The 14,473-nt window shown below is 41.4% G+C and overlaps 1 protein-coding gene and 1 long non-coding RNA gene across 11 annotated transcripts in view; both read left to right on the top strand.

Annotated features, from left to right (window-relative positions):
- The first annotated feature begins 297 nt into the window (after positions 1 to 297).
- Positions 298 to 14,473, top strand: part of map7d1b (MAP7 domain containing 1b) — a 51,887-nt gene continuing 37,711 nt past the window's right edge. For all 10 annotated transcript variants that reach the window (XM_013272584.3, XM_005452757.4, XM_019350575.2 and 7 more), the window contains exon 1: positions 298 to 640. In XM_013272584.3, coding sequence (XP_013128038.1) covers positions 574 to 640 — 67 coding nt within the window. In that variant the 5' untranslated portion in view covers positions 298 to 573. The remainder of the gene's footprint in view (positions 641 to 14,473) is intronic.
- Positions 12,376 to 13,649, top strand: LOC112843491 (uncharacterized). Its single transcript, XR_003215856.1, has 2 exons — positions 12,376 to 12,919; positions 13,012 to 13,649. It is a non-coding gene; the product is annotated as an uncharacterized LOC112843491 (long non-coding RNA).

Genomic DNA, 14,473 nt, shown 5'->3' with positions numbered 1-14,473 from the left:
TTGTCAAATATTTCAAATAGTTGCATCTGTATCTAATGTTTGCACACACACGCTCTAAAGGGGAATCTCTGGGTTCAGTGTCTAAGGATACTTCAACCTGTAGACTGGATTAGCCGGAGATCTAACCCTCTTTGATTTATTAGATGACTACTCTACCTCTACCACCTAAGGCGTATAATAATTAATTTTGGAAAACTGAAATGCCACTGAAGTAAAGTGTTGATCAAGGATGTTTTATTTGGAAAATCCTGACCGGAAATCTTGCCTTCCTATTTCTAACTTATCTAAAGCTTTTTATTCTCACACTGTAGATTTTCCAGCAGAGACCCACAGGCTCTCTGGACTGAACCGAGTCTCTGCTTTTAAAACACACCCGATAACATTTTATTATCACTTCAGAGACTCGGCGCTGTTTTTCCAGCCGGATCCGCTTTTATTTCCATAGATTTTTTGGCCACTTTTCCCTTCTACTCGGCTTGGATTTTACTAAGGGCGTGTTTGGGAGTTTCATCTCCTGTACTTGTGCGACTCTGAGGAATGACAGCAACTGGAAAGGGTCTGCGATCCGCCTGAATGGAAACAATGGATTATAAGGACCTCGGACATAATTTCGAGGAGAAGCTGACACTAACGGACAAGAGTGAGTATTTTACAGTCAGCATAAGGAAAATGAGGTTAGAATAAAGGGTGACAGTAGGGTGGAATCTGATTATTCATTACTTTAATGTTATGTAAATAAAAAAATATTATTATGGTTATAATTATAATCTCTGTATATGAAGCGTGGTTTCCCGTGCAAAGACATGGTTGAATAAAATGTAAATTCAACAGCTGAAGCAGTGCAGCCTATCAGATGTCTCCCTCTGACATCTTAAAAGAGGAGATGTGTTTGTCCGGCCACGCCAACAGGCGGGTCCTGACCAGCAGAGATCCGGGAAATGCTGCACTGAGCTGTGGTCTCCATTACCAAACAAGTCAGTGGCGGTGCACTGGGTGAAAAATGCCCCACGCAGATATATAACAAAAATGTATAGTGTACAGTCTCGCAGGAGAGAGACAGTTCAGGTGAATGCATGCAGCTCAAACTGAAAATAAATAAATAATCGAATCTGACAGTAAAACCAGTCAGCCAGTATCCGAGGTGCTCAGTGTCATGCTCAAGAGCACCTCGGATACTGGATGCTGCAGAATTTCTCACACATTTGAGCTTTTTACTGGCAAATGTTTATAACAAGCAGCTGGAATTAGTGCCCCCAGCTGTGTCGTTTACTGTGCATTCATATTGATGCCAGTTATCACTGAACATAATGGATTAGGTTGCCTATTTTTACTTAAAAATCCAGAAAAAAGGTATTTTAATTAGGCTTATCTCACCATGACTCTTTTGTGCTGTATTAAATGTGTTATACACATTTTTTTTCTGTAGACTGAGAAGCTCTCAAGAGAGATTCAAGTTAATTGTTTTTTTTACTCATTTTTAGTGTAGTTTTGATTTATGAATGCAACAACAACCCCACACGCTATAAACACATGAATAATTCATCCAGCCTACGTGCTTTTAAGATATAAAAGCACTGAGAATGAGCCTCATGCTGCACACCACTATCATACATATTTGCCATTGACCAGTGTTCCCTGGCAGTAGGTGACTTTCTGTTCACTGGCAGCCCACCCCCATTTTCCACTCAATGTGGAGAGCTCTAGATGGATGGAGGGAAGGAACGTCTGCCGCAGCAGCTCTTTATCACCGCAAAGGCATGGTGCTCGCTCCCTGGATGTGTGGGTGTCTGTTTGAAGAGGAATATGAGCCCCTTATTGAGCAGACATGTGCATGAAAATGGATGTTGATTTCTTATAGTTACACTCTTGAAATCCTGGGGCCACAGTGTGTGTGTGTGTGTGTGTGTGTTTTCCATGGTTGACAACTTTTAAGTAGCTGTTTGGTGCCTGTTCTTTTGGACATCATACGTGCGTTGTTTTGAACTATTGTTCTGGAGCAAATTCACCCATCAGTGTGTTATCTATGATGGAAAACAAAGAGTGTTTTGGTTCCAGGCCCTTTGCAGAGACCGCCACACGCAGCAGGGTTGACCAGCATGTGACGTTTATCAGGAATGCTAGACACCGAAAAAGGCAGGGGCGTTAGATAAACAGAAACATTCTTTCTCTCTGACTTCTATCTGAGAGATGGGAGTCTCATTCTTGGACAAAGAAAGAGCCAAAAGAAAAGCCTGCCGGGGATTGTTTGTTTATGGCGGCCTGGTGCGCCTGGAGGGCTGGGAGAGGGGATTGTAATCCCTTATCAAAGTGGTTTATTCAGGTCTGAGGTTGGCAGACCTTTGGTTTAGCCCCTAATGCATGTGGACCATCCAAATCCCTAAAACCCACCACCCTGCACAGCCCTCCTTACCCCTCCTGACCTCATCTGCCCGTCATTCCCCATCTACAGTAAAACCAGTCAGCGAGGGACATTACGCCATATATCAGAGCCTTGTTTCTGTGCCTGCTGGTGTTTCAGAGAAAATGCTAGTTTGGGGGAAATGAATCACAGCTACCAGACTCATTCACTTACCCAGGGAGTGCTGGAATCAAGCTAAGCCTCTCCAAGACATGACATGTTCAAAGACTCTCTGTTTGTGGCTCACAATAGGAGTGGCACCAGCTTCCTGCAACGAGTCAATTCACTTTTTGTGCAATGTCTTTCTAAAGGAGTTCACACTGTACATGCTACAACCCCTTCCTACCTAGTTTTAAACCTCTTCTTTCCTGATATCTGCAGTGCCATCACGTTGACTTTTTCACCCCGTTTAACAGTAGTGAGCGTCTCTGTTTGGAGTTAAATGCTCCTCTGTGGAAGTAATCATGAGACGTGGACTCCCTGTGGCACTGTGAGCTTTCCCAGTCATGCTGACGTTATGTTCTTGGAACACTTTCAAGATCGCAGGCAGCCTGGAAATGTAGATTTCAGCCTAGAAACCTTTCACTGCCGGCTTTAGATTTGCCTCTATCCTCCATCAGTTAATTTAGGAAAGAAATAACTCTTGTGTTAGATTTCCAGGTTGCAAATAAAGTGTAATTGAATTAAATTTAAATTTAGTTTTATTTATAAAGTAACAATTCTTATCTGAAAGAGGTTTAAATTGTGAAGTAAAGACATTACTTCACTACACAATCAGAAAATTAGCAGGACCTAGGAACTATGGGGAGGAAGAACTCCCCTTTAAGAGGAGAGACCTCTTAAAGGAGAGACCTCCAATAGAGCCAGGCTCAGGTAGGGGCAGCCATCTGTCTTTACTGATAGAAAAAAAAAAACTTAGAGAGATCCCAAACAACAATCAGAACAAAACACAAACTGCAAGAGAAGACAAGTGTTAATGATATGCAGTGGTGAAAGAGACTTTTATTAGTCCAAAAATAATGAAAAATTGTGTTTGTTTTCTCTGAGCAACAAGTCAAATAACACATTTACTAAAAAGTTATACAAAATCAATAAGCAGCAGAAAATCAAGGTTTTTGCAATAACCCTTTAATCTAATCAAGACCATAAACAGCTGCTGCTGTGTGGAGAGGTAAACCTTTATCACACAGCTAACATAAGCTACAAACATTAGCCTGTCTGGCTTCCTAGCTTGCTATGATTGCTACAGTGGAACTAGATCCTACAGTATCTGAATTTAGTTTTATATGATTACTAGTGCTGTCAGCGTTAATATTGTTAAAATGACGTTAACGCCATAACCGCATTAACGCAGCAAATCTCAGTTAGCGCGGATCGCCCCGTGCGTGGGTCTGCACGGCGCTAACGCGTTAACGAGCTAACTGTGCTAACACGTTGATGCCCCACGCACGGGGCGATTAATTGATTAATAATATTTTGGGGGTAAATCTGTTATCATTGTAAAGAGTATATGTTCCATAACAATGAGAGTTTACAGGAGTGGCAGTGCAACTACCCACTCAGGTTTTTTTTGGTCCGTGTCTATTCATTACAGTTGATTTTGTTTAATATCTGCATTAATACAGAGCGCAGTTATTTCACTGGTAGGAGGAAAACAACCCCAGAGGACAAAGCTCCTCTCATCATCCAGACGGGGCTCAAGTTCTCACAGCTCTGCCAACTGTGTCTCATTTATGGCCCGGGGGCTTGAACGCTTGTAACTGCAGGTGGGAGGGATGTGTGTGGAGGGCAACAGCTAGGATGACTCTGGGAAACTGGACTGGGAGCCGACGTTTAGGAGTGTTGTTGTGGCTTGATCGTCTCCTTGAAGAAGAACGGAAGGAAGGAAGGATGGAAGGAGGAGACTAACAGGAGCGCTAACCCCTGCCGTCCACGTCAGCATCCTAGCGACCAGATGCTATAAATCACAGCCGTCACTCGGGGAAAGCAGAGGAAATGCTCCTTTCTGCTGCTGACTATGAAGAAGGAGAGGGAAGCAGGTTCCTGAGAGCTTATGCACAGATTAGTCATGTTTCCATCCGTACCCAGCATTCAAAAAAGCCGAATCCATGAATGGGTCATTGATATTAATAATCCGTTTTGCAGCATAATCCTTTTAGAGAACGTGTGAGGCAGGGTTAGTCATAAAGGAGGCTGTCATATCAAATTTAGATTATAGTCAACGAGGTAGCAACACCTACACTTCTGTACACATCTGTGACTATTTTAGAGATAATGTGGGAGGAAATAGAAGAAAACATATGCTTAATTTATATGTTCTAACTTAATGTATGAGCAGTCAGATTTCTACCAGTAGTTATTACAACTAAATGGTAAATGGCCTGTATTTGTATAGCGCTTTACTAGTCCCTAAGGACCCCAAAGCGCTTTACACATCCAGTCATCCACCCATTCACACACACACATTCACACACTGGTGATGGTAAGCTACTGCTTAAGGCACAGCTTTGCTAGAGCAATATATAGTTAATGGCTGTGGCCAATGTTGTATATATCTATGAGTAAACAACTGCTTTCGAAAGTTTAACAGCCAACCTACCACCCATGTAGATAAATAAAAAGTAAGACCCATCCCTTAGCTATGTTGCCACAGGCTCAGGCTGATGGGGGACTTCCCAAGTCTCTCTTTCCTGTCTCCCCGTGCTCTCTTTGCTTTTCTCTTTGCCCTTATCCCACAACTAGCAGCCCCGCCCTGATTCTGGAGGAGCTTGCTCTCTGATTTGAGATTCAATTTTTTAAATTATATAGCGCCAAATCATAACAACAGTCACTTAGAGGCACTTCATATTGTAAGGTAAAGACCTTACAATACTACAGAGAAAACCCAACAATCAAATCAGATATTATGAGTAAGCACTTGGCAACAGTGGGAAGGAAAACCTCCCTTTTAACATGAAGAAACCTCTGGCAGAACCAGGCTCAGGGAGGGGCGTCCATCTGCCCAGATACACTATGGAAGATAGTCAGAGATTATTAATAACTAATGATAAAATGCAGAGTGGTTTATAAAAACATAGTGAGTGAAAGAGGTGAGTGAAGAAGAAATACTCATGCATCATGGGAAACCCCAAGCAGCCTAGGCCTATTACAGTGTAGCTAAGGGTGGATTCAGGGTCACCTGACACAACCCTAACTATATGCTTTGTCAAAAAATTTTAAGCCTAATCTTAAAAGTGTATGCTGCTTTCCAGATACCTCGGAACGCAGATGTCAGAACGCCACTCCCTAGTTCAGAGAAAGCTATCAAAATCAGACTTTGTTTTGGTTTTTAGCAAAGTCAGAGCCATTCAGGTATCGCAATATAGAATAATACTTATTTTTTGCACTTAAAAAACACATTAATGGATAGAACCTGATCAGTGCTATGCATGTGGATTATTTAGTGAGTAAAAAATACACAGCAGTGGCAGTACTGATTAAAGGTTTACAGTTTTACTACTATGTATGTTCAGTGCCGCCATCTTGGTTTGCTAACTCAGGGTATGTTGGTCTGCTCCAACTGTAGAGTGGAAAATCCAAGTTGAGGGGGCGTTTCACAAATAACTTCCAACTGGGAACTCATGACTTCCAACTTATTCAGGAATGCACCATCAGCATAGATAACATAACTGCTTCTGTGAATGGGTTTCCTTCCATCCATCCACCCACCCACCCATCCATCCATCCATCCATCCATCCATCCATCCATCCATCCATCCATCCATCCATCCATCTTCTTACACTTGTCTGGGTCTGGATTATGGTGGCAGCAGTCTAAGGCCAGACCTCCCTCTCCCAAAGTCAGCAGAGAGGTGTGATCTCTCAGCATTCCTGCGTCTCCTCCAGGGTGTTGTCCAGTAGGACATGCCTGAAACGCCTCAACTAGGAGGTGCCATTAGAAATCCTAGTCAGACTCCCCAACCATCTCAACTGGCTCCTTGAGACTTTTTTTTGTCTTGTCAGACAACAAAACAACACAGTGATCTGCTACCCAAGTCCAATGGATTAACCCTATGAGCCCTAAGTTATCACAGGTGGAAATCCTAACACCAACCCCATATTTTGGAAAAAGCCTCCAGAATGATTATTGTTTTGTTGTTGGATTTCAAAGCCACTAAAAAACAGTTAATTAAAATAAAATTTACACATGCTGATTGCCTAGAGGCAGAGCTAGTGCTGGAGTTGGCACAAATCATGACTTAGACCTCAGGGAACGACACAGGGATATTGCTTTCCAACTTAGCAACGTAGGACAAGGCCATAAAGTGGGCTTTTGTGGCTGGATATATGTCTGAAAAGACTCATATTTATTTTTCTGTAGATTATTGTTTGTTTGTTAAAAATTCATGAATTTTTCTTTATTCTGCAACTCAGAAAACAATCAAAAGAGCTAAGCCAGATAATTTCACTGAACTTTTCTCAGTTTTATCAAAACTGTACCTTTTTAGAAACCTCCCTTTGATGAATAACAATTTTGCACATTTTTTGCTTTTTTGTCTGATTTTAAATGTTGTCGAAAGATACATGGAAAAGAAATAACATGGGTAAAAGAACTGTCAAAATTATCATTAAAAAATGGAAATGACTTTCCAAAGAGTAGTAACTCCTTTTATATGTCTCCTCAATTTTCAAAATAAAACACGAAAGCAATATTGCGCTTTGATACCTTACCTTAGTTTCAGTTGAATCTAGCCTTTCCTCTCAGCGCTGCTCTGCACTTCAATGTAGCCTAAATACTCTGAAGACTCCCTTTGATGTATGAGAAGGAGCCTACAGTATTGAATGTGTCCTCGGGGCCTTTTCAGTGAACTCAGAGGTGCCCAAGGCAGAAAAAACTGCCTTGTGCAACGGGACTGTCTATTAACATTTAATAAATCTGTATTAATGGAGCCAGATCCATCTCTGATGCCAAAGAGTTATATTTCACTTCATATGCTGCAAAGGAAACCTAATCTGCTCAATCCCTTCCTTCAAATAACATATGTCTTGTTTTATTTTAGATAAAAATCTCATTCAGCTGTATCCTGTATTTTACCCATGCTGCTTTGCAACATATCCTGGATGCATTTGTGGATGTGCGATTTGGACCTCGGGGAAATCACTAGCAGATGCAGCTCCTCTCTCCTGCTTTGAAGTATATGTGTGTGCGGAGATAACAGCCCTGTTGTAGCTCCGCTTCATACTCACTATAGCAAACACGCAGACGCACATATAAACACACACGTGTCCATCACCGTGTAACGTCCCTTTGACAGGACCCACAGCTCTAATATCAGAGTGCAGATGATGTGATGGCGCATGCTGTAAGGCTGCAGATGATGATAATAAAAACACATGTATGTGGGCAGCCATCTTTGCCTTGTAATGGTCACCAGACAAAATCTTTGTTTTTGATTTTGTGAGAAGCCACGATCATGAGGTTTGTCAGATGTTTCCCTCTGTTTCTCTAGTTTTTCTGCTCTCCGCATGGTTATTTTGGAACTGCAGATGAGCGGCGTTAAAACAGTCAAACTGCAGCTTTTTCCTTCTGCACCAGTCGATTGATTATCTCCGCAGCCTCCTACAGTTTCGTAACACCGCACTGCTTCTTCCGTTACCCACTGTGAGCCCTGGCACTCTAGCTAGGAGCTCATTGTGTTTTTCTATTCACTGAAAAGATCCTTGAAAAGCCCTTCAGTTAAGTGGAAAAGGAAGACCTGCAGTAGGCTGTAGAAAAAGAATAGTGGATTTTCTTCTAGCCTAGTATTGTTGCCTCATATATTACAGCAGTTGTTTTAGAAGGGATGCAAAAAGTGCATTAAAAATTAAAAGATCCATGAATTATTTTTACAACCACATATGCATCCTGCTGTTTTAGCTGGTTTCCATTTTTACTGATTTACAACCATATATTTGTCAGTTTTTCATCATTAGCTCATCTAGCACCAATCTTGTAGTGCAGGATTTTAAATACTCATTCATTCATTTATTATGGATTTAAAAAATGCTGAAATATACCAATTATCTTATGCCTGCAGCTCAAATCCCAAGCGTATGCAGTCTGGTTATCGCTGAAGAGTAAGAAATCCAGCTAATATTTACATTTTACACACCAGAATCACTCACACACGAGGTACCCTTGCTCAAAACCTGCCCAAAATACTTAAGGAGAAATGAAGCTCTTGTACAAATTGGTGTCCTTTGTTGACCTGCTGTTACTGGGCCAAACTCGCACCAAAAGCAGACCTCAGCTGAGATTAAACTTGGTCCGTCATCACATTCGGTGTGCTGCCAGGCCAACGTGAGTCAGCCAGTCAGAGTTATGCCCTACTTTATGAGTCCAAAACAAGAGTGTGGTGGTGGGGCAGCTGGGGTCTATATATGCTTGTGTTGGGTTGATGTTTCCAACAGAGGTTTCCACAACAAAATGATTTTCTCAGCTTTGACTTTATACTACAAACTACAAGAAAGTTCCCAGTGAGTAGCTGAAATTCTTAGAAGAGTGCAGAGTAGGTGGTTAGTGACAGGAAAAGCTAAATAAAGAAAACTCTATGTGATATAGAGACATGATAGGGGCGATCGTGGTTCAAGAGTTGGGAGTTTGCCTTGTAATCGGAAGGTTGCTGGTTCGAGCCCCAGCTTGACAGTCTCGGTCGTTGTGTCCTTGGGCAAGACACTTCACCCGTTGCCTACTGGTGGTGGTCAGAGGGCCGGTGGCGCCAGTGTCCGGCAGCCTCGCCTCTGTCAGTGCGCCCCAGGGTGGCTGTGGCTTCAATGTAGCTTGCCATCACCAGTGTGTGAATGTGTGCGTGAATGGGTGAATGACTGGATGTGTAAAGCGCTTTGGGGTCCTTAGGGACTAGTAAAGCGCTATATAAATACAGGCCATTTACAGGCCATGATATCAGCGGCCGTGAGACTCGTCGTTGGTCCTGATTTGTTTCCTTCTTACTTCTGCCTTGTTTCACTTGTCTCTGTCATAAACGACTGATTGTCTGATTGTCTAAGATGATCTTCACTTTGATATGGGTGTATCCCAGATTCCTTTGTAACCTGTTTACACTTGCACAAATGGAAGCAGTGTCCGCTTCCATGTAAATAAAACAACACAGTCAACACAAACAGTTCTGTAAAACCGCAAACAATACAACAACAACACAAAAACAACATTAGCAGCTCATAAATGGTTAAAATGTTCATCTTTAGTTGCTTGTTTAGTTTTTGCATTAGCAGTATGCACTCTTTTTGCTTAGAGTTTGGTTTCCTCCAACTCTGGAGGTTAAAAAAATAAACTGTCTTTAGCTGCTAAATGCTCCACTATGTTCACAAGCCCATCAAAGAACCAGCTTTAATAAAATAAATCCTTTAAGATGACCTGTTATGCTTCCATATTTTTTCCTGGACTGCACCAGAGCCACTTTGCACAAGCCTTGATCCAGCCCCTCAGTTCATCATTTGACTGAAAGCCTCCTGCTTTAAACCAACTTTCTTCTGATTGGCTGCACCGCACAAACAGAAGGTTTAAATAGCATGTGGGTGGGGCTACTTTGCTCCCAGCTAGGGTACAAGCCTGAGATGACCATATTAGGATATCCGCTCTCTTTTATATCATAAAGAGCGAGAGGCTGAAGGCTGAGGTTTTGGCTCACAGGGATTACTTGTACACGCACCAACCTCGTCATTTGAAACTTTATCAGTGATTAATATTGAGCATCCATCAGTTTAACAGTATATATGTATATATACATATATATATATATGTATGTATATATGACAGGAAATATGGAAACCTTTACTGTACTTTTTTTGCCTCTTGTCTTATTCCTGTCAAGACTTTTTGAACATGGACGCTGTCGTAACACTGCGACCGCCCCATGCTGCTCCTGCAGTCATTATTATTACCTAATCTGTATCTTTTACTGTCATTATTATTAGATTTTTGCCTTTTCATTAGCCCAAAAGCAGCCGTCACACTCCTGTTTGACCTTTCATGTCTTGAGTTTCTACATCTTCACATGAAAAATAAAAGAAGCATAGTTCAGCCACTTCAGTAAACCATTGCCAAGTCTCAGTTTGACTAAGACAGAGTCTCTTTATTCATTTTCCTTCTGATTCTCTCCCCTGCTGTGCGGCTTAAAACGCTAAAGAAAAACATCTTGTGGTTGTTTACATCATGAGCATTGCTCATCTTTGCGATGTCGTGGAAGTGATGTAATGATGAGGTCATCGCTGAGGAAGTGAAACCCCCTGACTAGAGCCTCGGGCATATCCTCTGACCGTCTCAAAGAGAGAAAAAAAGCTTCTCTCAGCGTTAAAGGATTCAGATGTTCCTCTCCCTCTTTATCCTTTTTCACTGTCTAACCTTTGACCTTCTTTTTACTTTGAACCTTGTGATGGTGAATAAAAATGCTGGGGAAAACTGAGTAATGGATGATTCATGTATGATTTATTCTTGGCTCTGTTTGAGGCTTTGTGACTGGGTAACCGACTTGTTGCGGTTAAAAGCATCTGGAGATCGCGCTGGTTTGCAGACGACTGACATCCTGTTGCCTGCTCTCTTTAGCTCTCACACCAAAACATGTAATGGCTCTGTGGTTCTTAGTTTATACTTTTATTAGGCACTTTTGTTTTTTTTTCATGCACTGACTGGCAGGTAAGGTCCCAGACACTTACACTTTCTGTTAAAGCATCTTGCGTCCCAATCAATTGCATTTTTTGGTTCTTTTGAGCTACCCAGCAAACATTTCTGTGCTGTCTGGCGTCAGAGATCTAAGTTCACTGTCTGCTGGAAGCACTCAATCAATGCTTCCTGAATGTCTTTGTCAGGCTTTCTACCAAGAGAAGACTTGTGTTAAAAACAGTCTGTCCTTTTATTGAATAAAGGAAAATAAAACAGAACATCTGCGATTTAGAGATGAGCGAGAATGCCAAGACAAAAAAAGCATAAACTAAGAGGCACTTGAACTCTCATGTTGAAGCATATTGATATAAATAAATGGTCGCAGAGTGGTGGTTGTGTTTCAGTCTGTTTTTGTTTCTGTTGTGTTATTTCTTTCATGTGTTCAGTGTACAAAAACAGATAAAGTAAAAACAGACAATTATTTAAATTCTTTCTTGAAAAAATGTGGACAACTTTTCTTGTTTGTAAGAGGTGGTTTGTCTGTCTGCGTGTTCTGTTTTACCATCATACTGGGACAAGTTTTGCTAAGCTAACCTAATTTTCTAGGTAGTAGATGTCAGGAGTCAGGGAAAAAATACGTGATAGGATTGTGTGGTGATATTGTGTCGATACAGAGACACCAAATGCTGATATTTTGTTAAATAAATTAAAATACTCTAGTAGTACTACGATCCTTAGGGGTTATCTCCTGCACCACCATCCAGAGATAACGTTAGCCGAACACTGGACACACAGAAATGTGAACAGATCTGTGATTTTTGGCAGTTTGGCACAGATAATTGCTGTATTATCAGAAACAGATTGCATGTAATTGCTAACTGGACCCCATTCAGCTGCAGACTGACTCCGTCCCCGTCAACATGTGACAACATAGTGACAAATGCATTTTGCAGCAAAGAAATAACTGAAGTGAGATACATTTCTTCTATCTTACTGGATAAAAAAAAAATATTGACAAGTTTGGCAGTTTAAATTTGAGGACACAATTTGCAGTTGAAAAAAGGTGATAAATCAGTTCATATAATAATATCATGATGTGGGGTATCTGGTGATATCACATAGATTCTGCATAACTAGTAGGAAAACAGGAAAACAGGTTTGAGTTTTTATAAATATGTTTGTGAAAAAAGCAAAATAATGGATTTCAGTTTGGGTGAATTACTGTTTTAATAGGTTAAAGAAGGTTAAATCATTCAAAGAATAGTGTCACCTTTACCAAACCCCAAAACACAAGAGCTCCTTGTGTTTGTAATTGAAGCCTAGCTTTAAGTTAGAGGTTTCTCCTCTTTGATCAGGAGAGGGGGGAAGTGGTATTTATCCGCGTGTGACAGTGATTCATAGCTCTGCATTTTGTTGTCGCTTGTTGCTGCAACTTTGAACTGATTACAAACACAGCTGTCGGTCCTCTGACCTCTCACGGCGTCGACGGGATAACCTGACGGGTTCAAAGGTTCGTGCGGTATTTGTTTGTGAGGCCTCAAGTTTTCCTGTGCTCTCAGAGCCAGTGGTACTGCTGACTTTTTTTGCATCACACATGTTTGATTTTAGGTTCAGCGACCTCTCAACTCACTTGGTCGTGTTGTTGGTTGTCATGAGATGAATTGAGAAGAAGCTCTCCTAACGCTCAGAGTGGTGATGTGTTTGGTCCCAGGAATGTGTTTCCTCTGCTTTCCCCGGGGGCACGGACCCTTGTTTTTCAAGAGTGTTTCCGTTCTTTCTATCCACAAAGGAAGAAGAGGTGGAGGCATCCGTCAAGGACTCGTGTTCTCTGTTTTTGGGTGAAATATTGCAAATTCCTAGAGTCAGTCAGTCTCGTCATGGAGGTAAACGCAGTGCGATATTATCATTTTTTCTTTGAATACACAGGGAATTTATAATTGCATCCCTTGTGGACTTTGCGGCTAATTTTATCCAGGTCCCTGCGAGCCTTCAGCACACGCAGGCCATGGAGACGCAAGCAGAAGACGCACATCTGCTGTTTGAATACATGCAACGGAAATGTGAATGCCAGAGATTCCTGAGATCGGGCTGACCCAGATCTGACATGTCCCACTCATCACAAGACACAAACAAACACGCATATGTGTGTGTTCACATACTGGCTCTTTAGTTCACGTAACTAACAACAGAGTCTGATCTGCTTCACACAACGCGGGGCTTTAACTTTTAAAAAAAAATTCAAATGCTTTATGTACAGTAAATAATTCTGCTATTTTATAATAAAGGTTTTGCCAGAATATACACATGCATCAATGATTAATGAAAATAGAACCTTAATTATTACAGAAAACACTTTATTTATACCACATCACATCATATGCTCTAGAATGAATTTTGGCTGTGCAAACTATTATAATGTCTACCACATGTGTGGGTTTAGGTCATTAACTAAACTTATCGTTGGTCTTTGGCTGACTTGAGGCATCTGTATTTGCACTGCAGTCGTTCTAAGCACCAAATTGGAAGCATTCGCTGTGTGAATGGTATTTACAAGTGAGAAACTGGTTATTACCAGGACTTTATTACCAATGGTTCAGAATGTGCAGCTGAACAGCAGCACCTAAAGCAAACAGGTTCACCCAACGTCACTGGTTTTGTCATCCAAATGTGTCCGCCCGATGCCAAATCTGCATCTGTCTGCAGTGCTTTGTTTTTGCTTGCCCAGTTTGCCAGCAGCCTCAGGTAAATAAGTAGGTGCTGGTCAGATTTTCAGCCAAATGCATCGCTTTGTTTCCCTGCTGGAGGCAGGCAGTCCTGCAGTGTGAGCTAATGGCTTTCACTCGAAGACTTTTCTTTCACCTTTTGGACATTTTCCCTTTAGCTTAAGGTGGACAGCTGGGGGTCTCCAGTGTGGGGATATTGAACACAGAATATGTTACACATCTTAAGCCCCTTTGGTTAATCTCAATTACCCAGTATAAGTCTTAAAATGCACACAGAGACCATCTTTCTTGATTTGGCCATTTTATTGTTTGTCTTTGATATGAAAAAAAAAAGGTAAAATCTCCAAAGTTTATTATAGCAGCAGACTGAATGCTAACAGACTTTAAAAATCTCTTTATTTACCTGTTTAATGCTGCTTTTAATTTTTTGTACTGTAATTTGTCTTTGTGTACAGGTCACCTGGGACCCAATTTAAAAGAAATTTCTAAAATAAAATAAAAGCAGTTACCAAAATTCCCAGTACTCTGTAGCCAATTGGCACTGGGGGTCATTGGCGTATTTCATTGGGGTATCCTTATTCTCCCCCCTGTGGACACTTCTCTGCTGGTATATGCAGGTGTCTACGGGGGACATTGCCAGAGATGCTGGCCTCCGCAGTATTACTGGTGAATTTCATCTGAAATTAAATTTGGCTCTCTGTTTGTCAGGTTACC

The sequence above is a fragment of the Oreochromis niloticus genome, linkage group LG22 (genome assembly GCF_001858045.2).
Source record: "Oreochromis niloticus isolate F11D_XX linkage group LG22, O_niloticus_UMD_NMBU, whole genome shotgun sequence".
NCBI lineage: Eukaryota > Metazoa > Chordata > Actinopteri > Cichliformes > Cichlidae > Oreochromis > Oreochromis niloticus.
Note: the sequence above shows the minus strand (reverse complement) of the source record. Positions and strands in the feature narration are given on the sequence as shown.